General features: G+C 34.6%; 1 protein-coding gene across 14 annotated transcripts in view; it reads left to right on the top strand.

The window, feature by feature from the left end:
* KIF21A (kinesin family member 21A) overlaps window positions 1–18,553 on the top strand; it is a 152,836-nt gene that overhangs the window by 72,519 nt on the left and 61,764 nt on the right. For all 14 annotated transcript variants that reach the window (XM_017512759.1, XM_037732875.1, XM_017512764.1 and 11 more), the window contains exons 2-10: window positions 2,238–2,460; window positions 2,588–2,770; window positions 4,443–4,592; window positions 5,323–5,457; window positions 5,976–6,143; window positions 9,728–9,843; window positions 14,270–14,465; window positions 15,139–15,328; window positions 15,680–15,743. In XM_017512759.1, the coding sequence (XP_017368248.1) occupies window positions 2,238–2,460; window positions 2,588–2,770; window positions 4,443–4,592; window positions 5,323–5,457; window positions 5,976–6,143; window positions 9,728–9,843; window positions 14,270–14,465; window positions 15,139–15,328; window positions 15,680–15,743 (1,425 nt within the window). The remainder of the gene's footprint in view (window positions 1–2,237; window positions 2,461–2,587; window positions 2,771–4,442; window positions 4,593–5,322; window positions 5,458–5,975; window positions 6,144–9,727; window positions 9,844–14,269; window positions 14,466–15,138; window positions 15,329–15,679; window positions 15,744–18,553) is intronic.

Raw genomic sequence — 18,553 nt, 5'->3', positions numbered from 1 at the left:
CTGAAGACTTTATTAAAGAAAAATACCAATATCATAGGGGAGAAAAAATAATTGCATATTCTTTACTTAACACATATTATTCACAAAACATATTTTGTGGGTATACAAAATTCTATTTTAGAAAACCAGGTTTGCAGAAATTCAATCCTCCCTTTTTATTGTCATTCCTATTCTTCCTATTGAATTTTATTTTGATGAATTGGAAAGAGTTAAAGTTAGGTGATCTAGTCTTGGCTTTATCTCGAATAAATAGATGAACTTGTTTTACCTCTATTGACCTGAGGTTTTTTATTATTATTATTATTTCAGAAAATAAGGCTATGAGACCAGATTCCTTTAAAATCTGTTCCTTGACCTATCTTGATCATTTTATATTTTTCTTTTCTTTCTTTTTTTTTTTTTTTTTGAGAGGGATTCTTACTCTCTGTTGCCCAGGCTGGAGTGTAATGCCATGATCTCAGCTCACTGCAACCTTCACCTTCTGGGTTCAAGCAGTTCTCCTGCCTCTGCCTCCAGAGTAGCTGGGATTACAGGCTATACCACCATGTCAGGCTAAGTTTTGTATGTTTAGCAGAGACGCAGTTTCACCATGTTGGTCAGGCTTGTCTGAAATTCCTGACGTCAAGCAATCCGCCTGCCTTGGCCTCCCAAAGTCCTGAGATTATAGGCATGAGTCACCATGCCTGATTTCATTTTATATTTTTCATTTGTGGTTGTCTTGCCTTTCTTCCTTAAACGACTTCTCTTTCTCCATGGCAAGTAGGGAATCTCTTTAAAAACTTAGGTACAGTAAGTGAGTAGTAGATATTCCAGGATGGTCTGTCCTGTTTATAGAGCATACAGAATAGGACTAGATTTTGGTTCTGTTATAAACATATTTTCATATTTACTTTTATTCTTTGAAAATCAGTTTTGAAATTTGAGAGAGAAGACGGAACAGGAAGGTGTTGGATTCAAGTGGATGGGTGGCGATGTGGGGTGGGTGTAGTGCAGTGGACTTCCAAGTGGAGGAAAGACAAACTCATAAAAATGCACTACATTTTGGAGAGAAGATATTAGAACTTTCACTAATATTTATTTTTAATTTATTTATTTTAAAAATCCTGCTTTTGTATATACAGTTGACCCTCCATGTTCATGGGTTCCACAACCACAGATTCAACTGACTGGATTGAAAATATTCAGAAAAATTAATGGATTTTTGCATCTGTACTAGACGTGTACAGACGCATGTCTGTATCACTATTCTCTAAACAATGTAGTATGACAACTATTTACATATCATTAACATTGTATTAGGTATTATAATTGATCTTATCACTATTCTCTAAACAATGCAGTATGACAACTATTTACATATCATTAACATTGTATTAGGTATTATAAGTGATCTTATCACTATTCTCTAAACAATGCAGTATGACAACTATTTACATATCATTAACATTGTATTAGATATTATAGGCGATCTGGAGATGATTTAAAATATACTGGAGAAAGTGTGTAAGTTAGATGTGAATACTACATCATTTTATGTCGGGGACTTGAACGTCTTTGGATTTTGGTGTCCATAGGGAGTTGTGGAACCAATCCCTCATGGATACTGAGAGATGACAGTATTTCAATATATGACAAATCAATATAGTAGAACATGAATATTATTTATAAATGAATAGATATATATTGTGGGAATTATAACATGCTTAAACATGTTACGCTGACAGAACACAATGGTCAAATAAGTTCAGAAACCACTGGTGAAGTGTTAGCAAAAGAGATGAGTAAAGGGCATCAAGACATTAAGATAAATAAATGTCCTTGCTTTTTTATTTTTCCATATTATTATCACTGGAAATAAAGAGAAAAAATCTAAAACAATAATAATATCAAGAAGCATTTTAGTAGCAGAATTTATTGGACTGAATGTCGACCTCTCACAGAGTTTATAAGAAGTATTCACTTGGATAAGTATCTAATTTTAAGATAAATTTTACTTTTCTTCATGATTTTGGAGAATTGTTAAGTAACTCATTAGGATTAAGTAAGTCATCTCATATATTGAAATTTGTTGATTATAATTCAATTTATTTATATTTTTCAACTGAATAAGCAGCAGCTTAATTACATTAGTGTTTTAAAAAAGATTTTGCCAAGAATTTTTAAGTCCTATTTTTTGAGAGTTTTTTTTTTTTTTTGCCATTTATTTTATTTTTTTCTCTTCTGATTATTTCTCACAGAATAAGACCACAGCTTGCCAAAGAGAAGATTGAAGGATGCCATATTTGTACATCTGTCACACCAGGAGAGCCTCAGGTCTTCCTAGGGAAAGATAAGGCTTTTACTTTTGACTATGTATTTGACATTGACTCCCAGCAAGAGCAGATCTACACTCAATGTATAGAAAAACTAATTGAAGGTTGCTTTGAAGGATACAATGCTACAGTTTTTGCTTATGGACAAGTAAGTGCCATATTATTTTTGTAGGAATTGCAACTTTTCAGAAACATCAATTCAGTTGTGTTTTCATTTTTGTTTCTTAAGGTTATGTTAAGGTTGAACACTAATCTTTCTCTGTTCTTTTGTTTAGACTGGAGCTGGTAAAACATACACAATGGGAACAGGATTTGATGTTAACATTGTTGAGGAAGAACAGGGTATTATTTCTCGAGCTGTTAAACATCTTTTTAAGAGTATTGAAGAAAAAAAACACATAGCAATGAAAAATGGGCTTCCTCCTCCAGATTTTAAAGTCAATGCCCAATTCTTAGAGGTAATAATCCAATTTGGCATTAATTTCTTTTAAATTTTGTTCTAATAGACCATAAGTACTTATGATTTTATATTGTTGGCTTCTCAGTGCCTTGTATATAGTACTCAATAAATGTTGTTTGAGTAAATTAACATTAGATAATAGAAATGTTTTCCTTACTTGTAGGAAGTGATGTTTAAGATTATAAACACTTGACCAGTATCTATAGAGTAAAATAACAATTAATATTGTTTATTTAAGAACCTCTTTTTTTTTGGAGATAAAGTCTCACTCTGTCACCCAGGCTGGAGTGTAATGGCACCATTTTGGCTCACTGCAGCCTCCACCTCCTGGGTTCAAGTGATTCTTGTGTCTCAGCCTCCTGAATAGCTGAGACTACAGACGTGCTCCACCACGTCCAGCTAACTTTTGGTAATTTTAGCAGAGATGGGGTTTCACCATGTTGCCTGGGCTGGTCTGGAACTCCTGGCCTCAAGCGATTCTCCCACCTCACCCTCCCACAGTGCTGGAATTACAGGTGTGAGCCCAGCCTTCTTTTTATTAATAGATAAAGGTCAATTACTGTTGTAATTTAGACAGGTTTACAAAGTGGTAGGAACTTAATGACTACAGCCAAAAGTAGGGGAAATATGTGAGAGATAATAGGTGTGAGGTTGTAGTGTTTATCTGGTGGAAGAAATTTTATCCTTTCATAGGAAGATGGATGTTTTGATGTAATATCCAAAGGTTGTGGTGAGTTCAGATTAATTTAGGCCATCTAGTCTCATAGAAGGAAAATAACACTAAGGACACCTAGGATTTGAGCAATATTGCACTTAGGTGGACGGTGGCATAATTCTGGGTTCTTGGTACAAAGAGTATTTAGTCTAAATTACCTAATCAATGGGCTAATCATTTTTGTCATTGATCAAACATTTTACTCAGCATTATTTGGTGCAAAATAGAAAAATTAGTATCAGTTTTTTTTACTACTGGTTTTAATGGATATTCTTATTTAGTAAAAACCAAAGAGAATGTAACTATGTATTTCTAAGGAAAGTAAAAGATGGTAGAATAAGAAAAGAAACTTATTCCATCTTCCCTTTCACCCTCCAAAATGTTGTTAGGCATTGTAACTTTAAAACATACTGATAGAAAAATAGGTGTGTATATCCTGTTCTAAGGAGTTATCTGGGTTTTTTCAGCCACTCTTGATACAGAAACACTAATACTGTTGCTGACTTTGCAAACATGCTAAGTGTTAATCTTTCAATGTGTTGAGAAAGGTTTCAGGGCAATAGGAAATATGCTTTTAGCTCAAGTAGTAACAATTCTTCAAATATTCTGAACCTTAAGATTTGTCTGCTTTTGGCACATGTTTCTAGGGTTTGCCTGTATTTGCAAATATTTGATTATCTCTTGCAAAAGATTAGTAGATCATTTTAGCTAGTCCTCAACCCATTAGTCATGATTAAGTCACTTCCTATTCTTACTCTTGTAAATAAATCTGGCATTTACTTATAATTGTTATAATAATTGCCTCATTCATTTTCATGTGTTATTTTGAAAAAAATGTGTAATTTTAAAGAACTTTAAAATTTTGTATGAAGGAAAACATTGTGTAATGTGTTATTATAACAACTACCCAGACAATTTCTGCTAAAATTAGATTTCTGATGTTTCTTTTTGATAGCTCTATAATGAAGAGGTCCTTGACTTATTTGATACCACTCGTGATATTGATGCAAAAAATAAAAAATCAAATATAAGAATTCATGAAGATTCAACTGGAGGAATTTATACTGTGGGCGTTACAACACGTAATGTGAATACAGAATCAGAGGTAATATTTATGTTGTAGTTAAAACAGCACAGTTGGCTTTATTTAAATAGTCAACTTTGCTGATAGTCTGCTTGAGATCAAGATATGAAATTTGTATCCTAAAGCATGACATGGAATTAAAATCTTGTCTTATTTCCCCATTTTAAACAATCAGGGTATTAGTGTAAAAATATCAAGGTTATGATAAAGCAAGCATATTTGTCATAGTGTCAAAAGAATCTAAGGCAATTTATGAATAGTTTTCATTCACAGCTAGAGAAAGAGGGTCAGACAACTGATGGTGAAGGATGAGACCACAATCCTTTTGTACTTTTTGCTTTAACCTATGTAGAACTGTATCATGGCTCCTAAAGGGAGATTGTTAAGAAAAATTACAAAAAAAAAAAAAAAAAATTTAAGGGAAGATAGAGAAGAGCCTGAATAATTCAAGTTATTGCTCAGTTTGTACCAAAGTGTTCTACTGTAACAGTTTTGGAATGGAAACTGCAAATGTCAGCAAATGGCAAACAATGGAATCTCAGTGTTTTCCTCTATTTAAAAAATAATACACTATTATACTGAGAAGTTAATCTCAAAAAGTGCCTGTAACTAAACTAATAATGTGAAAATCCACATCTTTTATATCCCTTAATATGGTGGGTTTTTGGCCATTACCTCAGACTTTGGATTGTATAGCATCTTGTTTAAGTAATTGTTTAAGTAAAGTCCGTTGTTTCTTCTCCCTTACCAGATGATGCAGTGCTTGAAGTTGGGTGCTTTATCCCGGACAACTGCCAGTACCCAGATGAATGTTCAGAGCTCTCGTTCACATGCCATTTTTACCATTCATGTGTGTCAAACCAGAGTGTGTCCCCAAATAGATGCTGTGAGTTATTACTTCTAATTTCTTAAACTTTTAATTTTTATCTCCCTAAACCACATGACTCCTGTGAGAATGTGTTTCAGCCAAATTCTCTTCACTTAGTCATTCTTTTTTCTAATTTCCTCTTCTGATCTTATTTAAGTTGAAGCCGGTCAGCCATGTAAGATCTTGAAATAAAAAATTGTATATATGTCTGCAAAACCAAAAAGCATGCTGTGGCCATATGGCGTTTGATGTCATCACCTGAGACCCTTTACTTTTGTGGATTATATGCTATAGGTTTCCCTTCATTAGCATATGCATAGCCTCAGTTGATAATAGTTGACTTCTGACTGTTTAGCTTTTTTCTGACTTTAAATTTCTAAATGCCAGCAGACATTTTTGAATTTATTATTTATTTGGCCTTATGTCTGTTTCTTTGGTTGTATCTATATGTCTACATGGGATGAATGCAAGATAGGTTTGGAGGATATTTAATATCACATTAATAAAATGTTTTCAATTATTTTTCTTAATTTCAGGACAATGCAACTGATAACAAAATTATTTCTGAATCAGCACAGATGAATGAATTTGAAACCCTGACTGCAAAGTTCCATTTTGTTGATCTCGCAGGATCGGAAAGACTGAAGCGTACTGGAGCTACAGGCGAGAGGGCAAAAGAAGGCATATCTATCAACTGTGGACTTGTAAGATTAAGGCTTTGTGCTGAGAATATATCAGAGCTTTTCTATTGTCTTTTTGTCTTTTGTAATATGTAATACCCATAAGGAAATCCTTCAGACACTGAACTGAGAAATGAAAATTATAGAAAAATTATTAGTAATGCACTGAATCTCTGATCTCACATTGTAGGCATTTTTCTTTTTTTAATATTACAGATTATCTTCAGGTATGTAAATTTAGTTGTACTAAAATTTATATGTGCAGAAAATTATATATATATATGTGCAAATCATTTGAAAAATTATTTCCACATTTAATAATATATTGCCAAAATTAAATTATTTATTTATTTATATCTTTTTTTTTTTTTTTTATTTTTGAGTTTTAAGAGTTCTTTATACATTGTTGTTACCAGTCCTTTATCAGATTTTTTTTAAACAGAGTCTCACTTTGTCACCCAGGCTGGAGTATAGTGGCGTGATCACGGCTCACTGAAGCCTTGACCTCATGGGTTCAATTGATCCTCCCACTTCAGCCTCCCTAGTAGCTGGGACCACAGGCAAGCATTACCAAACCCAGATAATTTTTGCATTTTTTGTAGAGATTGGGTTTTGCCACATTGCCCAGTCTGGTCTCAAACTTCTGGGCTCATGAGATTCACTCATCTCAGCCTCCCAAAGTGCTTGGGTTTACAGGCACCAGCCACTGTACCTGGCCCAAAATTTAATATTAAGTTATTTCATGGGTGAAGACCTTCAAAGTAGCCTTTTGATAACATTTTGTGGCAGTCATTTTATTAACATTGGAAATTATAATAAATTTTTTTTTATTTAAAAAGTAATGACTTTTTAAAAACGATAATTTTTCTAGATTATATTAAGAATTAACTTTAATACCATGCCACCTAGTGGTATTTTGATTGGAAAACTCCTTGTGATTTAGTTAGCATAAACCTTCATTATAAGGAAGAAAATATTTTAGAGCAAATTTTTGTGTATTAAATTTTTTTTAATTATCTTCATTAAAAAACTGACATTTGTGCCTGCACAAAAGTAATGGCATCTCTAAATTTCTGCAATGCCAATAGCATCAGAGTTGTAACCACCCAATGGATTTCTTTTGCCTGCTACCCAGATAGAGCTGATTAATCAAGATGGGAATTGCAGTAGAGAAAAAGTTTAATGCAAACAGAGCCAGCTAAATAGCAGAGTGGAGTTTTATTAAATTAGTCTCTCTAGAAATCCAGAGACTATAGTTTTTTAGAGTATAATTTGACAAATGAGGGGGCTAAGGGAGTGGGGAGTGAAGGCTGAAATCATAGGTGGTCTAAGTGGGTTCTTCTTGCTGTCTTCTGTTTCTGGGTGGGATTATAGAACTAGTTGAGCCAGATTATCAGTCTGTGTGGCACCAGCCGCTGCATTAGAATGCAGGGTCTGAAAAATATCTCAAATACCAATCTTAGGTTTTACAATAATGATCTTATCCATAGGAGCAGTTGGAGAGGTTAGGAATCTCATGGCCTCTGGCTGCATGATTCTTAAATCAATATTTTTAATCTTGTGGCTAATTTTTAGTTTTGCAAAGGTGTGCTGATCCTCAGGGAAGAAGAAGGTTTGTTTCAGGAAAAGGCTGTTATCATCTTTTCAAAATTCTTTAAACTATAAACTAAATTCCTCCTATAGTTAGCTCAGCCTATGCCCAGGAATGAACAAGGGCAGTTTAGAGATTAAAGGCAAGATGGAGTGGATTAGGTTAGATCTCCCTCACTGTCATACTTTTCTCACTGGTACAGAATATGTCATGTCTGCTTTCCTCCCATTAATCACCCCCCAGCATTTGCTCCTGTATCATTATGACCCTTCTGTGTGGAAATTATTAACCAAGGCTAATTAGAGACAGCCAGACCTTCCAACTCTAATACTCATCTTGATGGTCCAACCATGTGGGTAAATGTTATGTAAAAGGGCATGCCTGGATTCTGGACTTTGCGTATTGTTTTGAGTTTCTTAGGAGATAAAATCATTGTGGTGGTTACATTCATGCTCTCAGGAAAAGACAAAAGCCATTGCTTTGTTTTCCTCTTTAGGTTCTTGAAGCATGTTGAGACAATATCTAGTAGAGTTTCAATATAACCATTGCTTATGCCGAAAGCCACTCTGAAAAGAGGGAACTATGACAAAGTGTGATCCTGTTGCCACTCCCTGCATGATCTCTTATTTCTCTTAACAAAGTCATGATTGTAGATGTTTGCATTACTGATTGCTAGTGTGAACAACATTTTGGATAATGTTTATCTTGTAGGTAATAATTCAGTGACAGTAGGAAAAACAGCAGGGTGGCTGGAGGAGTGACTACAGAGTTCTGTAATTTGGCTAGTTTTTAAATAATTGGATGCTGACACATATCTTATTGTATTTGTTTCTTTTCCTTTTTTATTTTTATTTATTTATTTTTTTTGGAGATAGAGTCTCACTCTGCCGCCCAGGCTGGAGTGTAATGGTATGATCTCAGTTCACCACAACCTCTGCCTCCCAGGTTCAAGTGATTCTCCTGCCTCAACCTCCTGAGTAGCTGGGATTACAGGCACATGCCACCATGCCTGGCTGATTTTTGTATTTGCAGTAGAGATGGGGTTTTACCATGTTGGCCAGGCTGGTCTCGAACTCCTGACCTCAGGTGCTCCACCTGCCTCAGCCTCTCAAAGTTCTGGGATTACAGGGGTGAGCCACCATGTATGGCCTGTCTTATTGTATTTCTATGGATGGATATATTTCCATAGGAATACCTTGTTCAGAGAAATCATACTGATTTTTTAATTGTAATTAAAAAGATTTTATTTTCTCATAGTGAACTGTATTGTAAAATGAAAGTTTTCATCAAACTGTTAAACTAACTTTTTATTTTTTTCATTGAGTTGAGGAAAAGAATTTGTAACATGGACAATTTTCTGGAGACATAGGCTGATGCTGTGATAATTCTAGGGATAACTAAAGTTGTCAATCTTATAATATTTCTATTTTGAAAGAAAAATCTCTGAATAAGGCCGGGTGCAGTGGATTATGCCTATAATCCCAGCGCTTTGGGAGGGATTACCTGACATCAGGAGTTTGAGAAGAACCTGTCCAACATGGTGAAACCCCATTTCTACTAAAAATATAAAAATTAGCTGGGCATGGTAGCAGGCCCTGTAATCGTCAATACTCGAGAGGCTGAGGTAGGGAGAATCACTGGAGCCTGGGAGGTGGAGGTTGCAGTGAGCCAAGATCACATCACTACACTCCAGCCTGGGCAGTGGAGTGAGACTCTGTCTCAAAAAAAAAAACAAAAAACCTCTGAATAGAAGTTTAAGCATTTGTGAGTTATGGATATGTGTGTTTATATATACCATATATAGTACTAAAATATACATATGGTATTATATATAGTACTAATATATATATGTACTAAATTTTTAGTACTGCTGATTATAGATGTAAAATAACGCCAAACACAAATATTCTGAATTCTATTATGTCCCTATATTATTTTCTATAAGCTTTCTTTATTTAAAAGTGTTATAATTAGTAAATGTGTATCATTTTGCTGTCTTTCTTTCTCTTTCTTTTAGTTGGCACTGGGCAATGTAATCAGTGCTTTGGGAGACAAGAGCAAGAGGGCCACCCATGTCCCCTATAGAGATTCCAAGCTAACAAGACTACTACAGGATTCCCTTGGGGGTAACAGGTATGCATAGATTATTATCCTCTACTCAGAGTTTTGATTATTCATTATTAAGTAAACTTATAAGGTGATTTATAAGAACTGCTTTTATTATAAAGCAAACTAATAGGATGAGGAACTAATCCTTATTAAGAACATCAAATGTGTAATTTTGTATGTTATTTCACATAATCTTTCTAGCATCCCTTGAGGTGTAGGTATTATTCTATTTTCTAGATAAGGAAAATGAAATATAGAGAGATTAGGTAATTTATTCAAGGTCACTTAGCTTGTATATTAAGTCAATAGTATGGGGACTTTCTCTATTATCATAGTTTCTGCTTTAAGTACTTAGCACAGAGTAGATACCTAATAAAATTTTGTTGAAAAAGCAAATACTGTTTTCTAAGTAATTACAAAGTAATTAAAATATTATTGGTACTTTTTTGTACAGTCTTCTAAAAATTCAAATTTTTTTTATAAGTGGGAAAATTTCTTAATGTCCTCTGAATGAAATACAGTGTTGGCTAGTTATTTGCCAATATCACTGACATTCTTGCTTTCTCTTACCTTGCACCATTCTGATATGTTTCATCAGCTAAACACTTGTTTTTTTGGTAATGTATTCCCCTCTTTAAACATGTTGGCTTTACAAATGTAAACAGTTTTGGCATTTAAATTCAATCTTAGCACAATTCAACAAGTTAACAACAACCACAGTGTATCTATTTTAGTGTTAGCAATAATCTAACATCATATTTACTGAAAAGATTATTAGATGCTAAACAATGAATCTAATATTTAAGCTTGCAAAAGTTTCTTTTTAAACAACTGTGTTAGTTTGTTAGTGCACTGTCATAAATAAGTGGCTGAGACTGGATAATTTATACAGAAAAGAGGTTTAATTGGCTCACAGTTCTGTAGGCTCTACAGGAAGCATGATTCTGGCATCTGCTTGGCTTCTGGGAGGCCACAGGAAACTTACAGTGATGGCGGAAGGCAAAGTGGGAGTGAGCACTTCACATGGCTGGAGTAGGAGGACGGAGCGGGAGGGCACACGCTTTTAAACAACCAGATCCCCTGAGAACTCTATCATGAATACAATTCCGAGAGGGAAATTGGTCCCCAACATCTAATCACCTCTCACCAGACCCCACCTCCAGCATTGGGGATTACAATTTGACATGAGATTGTGCAAGGGCACAGATCTAAACCATATATACAACTATTATCCGAATAATTTTGGATAATATGAAATCAATTTAAGTTTATAATCCATTTGGTTTAGAAATAAAGTTCTGTTTTGTAGAATACAACATTGTCATTTTTATGTTTCTTCCCTTTATGTAATATTGGCATTTGTCTTAACTCACATCTCTTCCAGCACATCCTACGTCTGGAAGCAGTTTTCTTTCCACTATCACGTATTTCCTGCTTGTGTTCTACATTTTCAGTTTGATCTTCGGTATTAAGAGGGGTCTTATTATAACAATAAAAATTTTCATTTTTTTGGCCAAGTGTAAATTTTTTCTGGTTTTCTAAATTGTAGCTTTTCCTTGTTTTATTTCTTAACTATAAAACAAAGCAGAGATTATAAATGTCATCCCTTTACAAGTTAAATCTTGAAAACTTTGATACTTTTAAAAGTTTCCTTGCCTTGTAAATAGTCTAAGATATTTTCACTGTCAGTCTTGAATTTCTGTTGAGTTTTAGACAGGCAATAGCTAAATAGTCTCGTGTTCCTCATCCATTTCCTTAATGGGTGGTAACCCCTCAAAGAAGATTACCCCTTCTAATTCCTTTCTTTGTGTACCTCAATTTTTGCTTAAAATTTTAGGATTGCATTCCTAATGCAAAAGCACTGTACTTTGTGTAAGCCTTGGAGAGCAAAATATCTTCATTTTTTGAAGTGCATACAAATTAAGCTTAAAAGAAAAATGAGACCAAGGATATTTTTGAAAATGAGCTCCATATGTTTATGTGCATAATTTAGTGTCTTTTTAAAAATCGACCTGGCTTTTTTACATTTATAGTGTTTAATATAACATCATAAGCAGTTTATGGCAACAATTCTGGAAAATACAGCAAAGTATAGAGCATGAATAACAATCAGTCATATTTCTAGCCAGGCGGGGTGACTCATGCCTATAATCCCAGTACTTTGGAAGGCCGAGGTGGGCAGTTCACCTGAGGTCAGGAGTTCAAGACCAGCCTGGCCAACATGGCAAAACTCCGTCTCTACTAACAAAAACAAAAATAATTAGCTGGGCATGGTTCTGTATACCTGCAATCCCATCTACTTGGGAGGCTGAGGCAGGAGAATTGCTTGAACCCAGGAGGCAGAGGTTGCAGTGAGCTGAGATCATGCCACTGCACTCCAGTGTGGGTGACAGAGCGAGACCGTCTCAAAAAAAAAAAAGAAAAAAAAATTAATTATATTTCTAATACCTAGAAGTAACTACTGCCAACATTGTGATGTATTTTCTTACAGATGTATAACTTAATTTATAAGATGCATAGAACACAACATAATAAAACATTTAAATAATATATTTTCCTTTAAAACAGAATTGTGGTTTTTGTGTGAACTTTTAAAATAAATAGCTTTAATATTTTCTTTGAGTTTTTCATAAATAGAATCATTCTTGAAATTTATACATTTTGGGTTTTATTTAATATACGACCTTTTCCCTGTATAGTTGATCCTAGTCTGTTTCTCTCTATCTTGACTTTCACTATCCTTCTTAAGCCTGTGATCCAAGTGCTTCTCAAAGTATTTGTTAGAGGCGAGTCCTTCCCCTATTTCCAATTCGTGGTGGGTTAATATTGTTCGTGACCATACAGAGCTTGTCCCATTTGTGACTCCCCATGGGAGTTTGAAAACACTTGATCTGATCTATATTCAGTGACAGGAGGTCATTGATTACAGGAAGTTCAAGTGTTGTAGAAGTTTCTAAAGTGCTTACTTGCAATTTCTGCACTACTTTAAACATTTTTTGTAAAGAAGTGGGAAATAAATGTATGTACCTGTGCTTACTCAAAGTGTTATGGGTCAAAGAAGGCTAATATATATATATTTTTCTCAATTTTACCTAAGTAAAAATAATTTGCAGACTGGCATTAGACTGGGGACCACACTTCAAGTTGCCCTATTTTCTAATCAACATCCATAATCCTCATGCTTACTGAATTACCTTATTTTCTTTATCAAAAGAGAAAACTAAAATGGCATGAATTATTTTTAACTTTCTGACCCCCAGTAAATATTATGTACACATGACACACACCACAAACAATTGTTAATGACCTAATATTGGTTTAAATGTTGTGTTATATGTTTAGAAATACACTGATAAATAACACTTGATAATCCCTGTCCTTTAAGAATTTAAAATGTAAGAGTTTTGGGGTCTATAAAATTTCAACATAATAATAATAATATAATGAATGCAAAAGAGATATGCAAAAGGTGTGAGGAAACAGAAAGGGTACAGACAAACTGAGGATTCAGTTCTTGGATTAGGTGATACCTTGGTTATTAAATAATAGTAACAGTAAGGGTAAACAAGAATTGTAGGAAAAAGATGTGGAATGGGAACTCTTTTAAAAGGGTACCTACAAGTACTGTGTTGAGGTTATTGTAGAAAGAAAAGATTGGAAGCAAGAGATTAGGAGGCTAAGATTATGATTGATAGGCATTGATTTTTCTACCAGGATAAGTAGACAGCTCCTTAATTGCAGTTTCTGCACATTTTTTTAAGTTAGTTTGTGAGTGTCCATTAGAATCTCCACGTCTGTTTCATTGACAAACATAGTAATTGGGGCATACTTAGCATTTCACTATCCTAATTTTTGATGGCTAAATCAGTTTATCATGACCGTAAAGTAATGTTTCTCACTTTTCCTGTGTAATCTGGTCAGAAGCTGGAGTTCTGATCATTCAATCACAAATGACAGTTTATATAATGAAACATAAGAATATACCAAGTACCCTTTTTGTTCCACTGTGATTTGATTTTGTGTGCAATTCTTTGCTGACATCAAAAGTCAGGATATGGGTGATTAAATAATAAATTTTTAAAATACTGAAAGAATAAAATAATGAAAGAAATGGTTTTTGATTTTCAATTTAATATATTGTAGATAGTTTAACTTTAGAATTACTATGTGCTGTTTCAAATCTTTTTAGCAAAGAGGTAAGAAATAAATGTTTGTGCTTGTGCTTTCTCAAGGTCACAGGCAAATAATATAAATTCGTTTCCCCAAAGTAAACAAAATCTTTTTCTTTAAGACAGCCTTAAAGTACAGGAGCTTTTAAATTTGCTCAATTTTTTTTTTTTTTGGTATCTTGAAGAGAAAATACTCTTCAAATGGCAGGAGTTTAAAAATGATCATTTTAGTATTTTAGTTGCTTTTATCTGTAAGCCTAATTATTATTTGTAACTTTCAGCCAAACAATCATGATAGCATGTGTCAGCCCTTCAGACAGAGACTTTATGGAAACGTTAAACACCTTGAAATATGCCAATCGAGCTAGAAATATCAAGAACAAGGTTATGGTCAATCAGGACAGAGCTAGTCAGCAAATCAATGCACTTCGTAGTGAAATCACACGACTTCAGATGGAGCTCATGGAGTACAAAACAGTAAGCAAATGAATTTGACTTTGCAGTTTGTGATACATCTAAGATGGGCACGTTCTGAACACAATAATGCCTTTTTGTGTTAGCTTACACATACGTGTCTCTGGTTATCATAATCATGGCCTCCTTCCTTTTGGAGGTGAGTCTCTAGTTTTCTTTGTGGGTAGTCTTTAACTATATTCAGTCTAACCTAACAACTGTTTGTACAAAAGTTTTCCTACTCAATAATATTTTTGTTTTTGAGGTGGAGACTCCCTCTCAGGCTGTAGTGTAGTGGAGTGATCTCTGCTCACTGCAACCTCCACCTCCTGGGTTCAAGAGATTCTCCTGCCTCAGTCTCACAAACAGCTGGGATTACAGGCACCCAGTACCACACCTGGGTAATTTTTCTATTTTCAGTAGAGACGGGGTTTCACCATGTTGGCCAGGATGATCTCGAACTCCTGACCTCAGGTAATCTTCCCACCTCGGCCTCCCAAAGTGCTGGGATTACAGGTATGAGCCACTGCACCTGGCTAATCAATTCTTTAGTAACAAATGCATTGCGGAGTGTTCTACTAGAGGGGAAAGAATTTCTTTTGCCTTGGGATTGGTAAGATAAAAGGCATAGTCATAGAGTATGCTTAAACAAAACTCTTGGTTCCCGAGCCAACAAGGACGTATTTTCCTTTACTAGGGTAAAAGAATAATTGACGAAGAGGGTGTGGAAAGCATCAATGACATGTTTCATGAGAATGCTATGCTACAGACTGAAAATAATAACCTGCGTGTAAGAATTAAAGCCATGCAAGAGACGGTTGATGCATTGAGGTCCAGAATCACACAGCTTGTTAGTGATCAGGCTAACCAGGTTCTTGCCAGAGCAGGTATGTGAATAGGGTGGGATAAATGAGGGTTTAACTTCTGGTCGGCAAGGAACATTCTTTGTGTTCACTAATTACCTAGCATAGTTGAAATAGAAATGCCAGTGTTTGTGTATACAGTCTGTGGTTTTAAGTTGAATACCTAATTTTAAAAAATAATAAATTATTATATAAACAAAATGTTCCCTTTGTATCATATTATCTTATGGTCTGCTTTATAATGAAGGATAGAAAATTTACTGTAAAAATTGTGTTTTAAAGAATTATTTTGTTTCCTGACTTTTTTTTTTTTTCTACTGTTTTGCTGGAGTCTTAATTTAAAGGAAATTTTTTATTTCATATTTTGTCTTTCAGGTGAAGGAAATGAGGAGATTAGTAATATGATTCATAGTTATATAAAAGAAATCGAAGATCTCAGGTATAGTTCATGTTCTGTAACATATAATACACGTTTATTTTGGGTTTTGCAATATTATAATATTTGTATTTGTTGGGCTTTGTTTAGCAGTTGTCTATGGTGATACGTCAGCCCTTTGGTCAGGTTAACATTACGGGACTGGTTACTTATCTTTCCCTTAATGTCATATTCCAAGCTCCTTTTCTCCCTATTCTTCCCATATTATCATCCCATATTATTCTCCTACTCTTACTGTTGTATCCCTTATTGGGTGCTTGCCTAACTTGACATACGAAACAGGCAAAATTTATGTTGCTGAAGTTATCTTTGATGCCTTTCCTCCATATGCCTCTTCCCCCATCACTTGGGAATAGATCAGTATCTACACGTCATCTCCAATTTTTTGAATCTCCTGTTCTCTTTTACATCTTCAGCTATTCTTATATGTAAATCATGGCATTCCTACTAATTTGCCTGCCCCTCTGTGGTACATCCATTTACATGCCACACATACTTGCATATGTCAACACCATGATGGGGGCTGGGGCAAGCGAGACATACAGAGTTCACACTCTAGGTTGGGCAGCGTACATAAATCATCACATGCCGTAAACAGAATGACAGCCTTTAGTTAAAGGATGCCCTTGCCTGTTGTAGGAATGTGGAGGGGACAAGACTTGGGGAATAGGGTTGGGAAAGAAAGGTTAAGTCAATTATATTTTCAGGTTCCATGGTTTGCCATGATGACTAAGCTATTTTTCTCTTGAGGGAAAACTCCAGTCAGCTTCATGGAGGAGCATCTTAGTAGTTCAAACGTCACTTCTGCTAACCATTGCAGAGCATAAGCAAATGGGAGGAGATCATCTTTCACAGTTACCCATTCTCTCCTCTGGCTATTCTAGAGGTTCTCAAACTGTGTGACAAGTACTGTCTCCACTGTTTCTGCCTCCACAAGCCACAGTGGATCTCTTAAATGTTTCAAAAAGCAAAAACAAATGAAAACACATCCCAATGAGGCAATATAGCTATTCAAATATAATTTTATTCTGTGTATGTGAGTGTGTACATATATATGTTATACATATACATATCATTTTTCATGCTTCATGTTTTTGGCAGAGATCTTTGGGACACTGCATTCTGTTTCTGCTCAGCAGCCAATCTGGACTTGCAATTTCTACCCCATGTTGGCAGTACTGTTCCCTGCCTACTGTTAAAAATTTGTTCTCTGACCAGTCTTTCCTGATTTCGTTGACTCCATCTTTACCATTCCCTGAGACACAACTGATAGCTCTAATTTTTAATTCTTGAAGATCCTCTTCTTGCTCCTAGGCTGCTTCTCTTACCTCTTTTATTTCCTTGGCACTTGCCAATTGTTAAGGCTGATTGCCTGTTCTAGTTCTTATGCTCTCCTTCCTTTCCTCCGCTCTGTATTTTAAAGCTGTACCTTGGCTTATCTCACTATTAGGCAAATTGCTTGACTAGTGTCCTTATTTCCTAGAAAACCGTGTGAATCACTCCTTCTCCTTCTAGTGGCTAAAAGCAGCATCTAATATCGTCCTTCTTCAAAGTCTTGAGTTAAGACTATTCCTTCCTTAAGCCATTTAGAGAACAGAGATGACTCATGGGCCCTGTGTTCAATTGCTGATCAAATCTTTCCTGGTGTAAGTTAATACCTTGTTCCAGATTCTCAACTTGTCTCTGATGGCTCTTTAATTAGACGTGTCCCACCCCTGGGGAGTAGTCTTCTAGAATGCCAGGATTATAATTTACATATGGGATAAGCCTAAATGAACCTTGAATTCAAATTGGATTACCTGGATTGAAATTTAAGCTTCTATTTATTAATAAGGTGTATGACGTTGGGCAAGTTACCTAACACCTCTGAGTTTTAGCTTATTCATCTGTAAGAATGAGATAATACCTGCTAATCTCAGAGTTGTCATGGGGCTCAAATAGAATAATAAGATATAAAGGTCCTTAAATATAAAGGTATCATAAAGGCCTAAACTGTTATAAATATCTGGGTCCAAATTCTTACATTCTGTTTTTACCTGGTAAATCCTACTTCAACCTATATTTCTATCAAAACTGTATCTTAGGAAGATATTTATTCACAGCTCTTTAAACTTAATGCAAATTTATGTTGAGTTATTGCTATTTGGGAATATTTCTATTTTGCCTTAACATTTTATTATAAACTAATAGTAGTTACCATTTAATAAATTTACATGCCACATTACTTGTGATATAATAATAATCACTAATTAATTAATCCTTGTGTTTTTCGGGACATGAAAAAATTAGTAGAAATTTTGAAAATATAGGAAAATGTAAGAGAAAATTAAAATCATGCTTATTCCCATTATTCTAAGAACTGATGTTAATGTTTTGATATATCTCTTCAATATTTTTCCAATGAATACTTTAACACAAATGACATCAGAGTGTATATTTTGCTTTGCTATCTATTCTTTGAGAAATGGTAATATAATATGAACATTTGTCAATGTTAAAAGTTTCTACAATGATTTTTGCATGGCTTCATATAGTACTGTCTTGTAATTCATTTATTTAATTCTCAGCTGTTAATAATTACAGTGTTTCCAACTTTATGAAAAGAATGCTTATTATTTTTTAAATACAGCATGAGTCAGGGGACTTTTAAATTAATTTTGTCATTAAGTCTCATAACAATCCTAGGGAGGTATATATTTTTGTCCCAATTTTACAAAGGGAAGAGTTGTGGCTTTTAGAGACTTGATGGCCCAAGATCCAGTGCATGACAGCTGGCATGCAAGCCCTCAGTGTGCTACTTCCCAAAGATGTTT

The sequence above is a fragment of the Cebus imitator genome, unplaced genomic scaffold (assembly GCF_001604975.1).
Source record: "Cebus imitator isolate Cc_AM_T3 unplaced genomic scaffold, Cebus_imitator-1.0 Scaffold477, whole genome shotgun sequence".
Taxonomy (NCBI): domain Eukaryota; kingdom Metazoa; phylum Chordata; class Mammalia; order Primates; family Cebidae; genus Cebus; species Cebus imitator.
The sequence above is the reverse complement of the archived record's forward strand: the minus strand, read 5'-3'. Positions and strand labels throughout refer to the sequence as shown.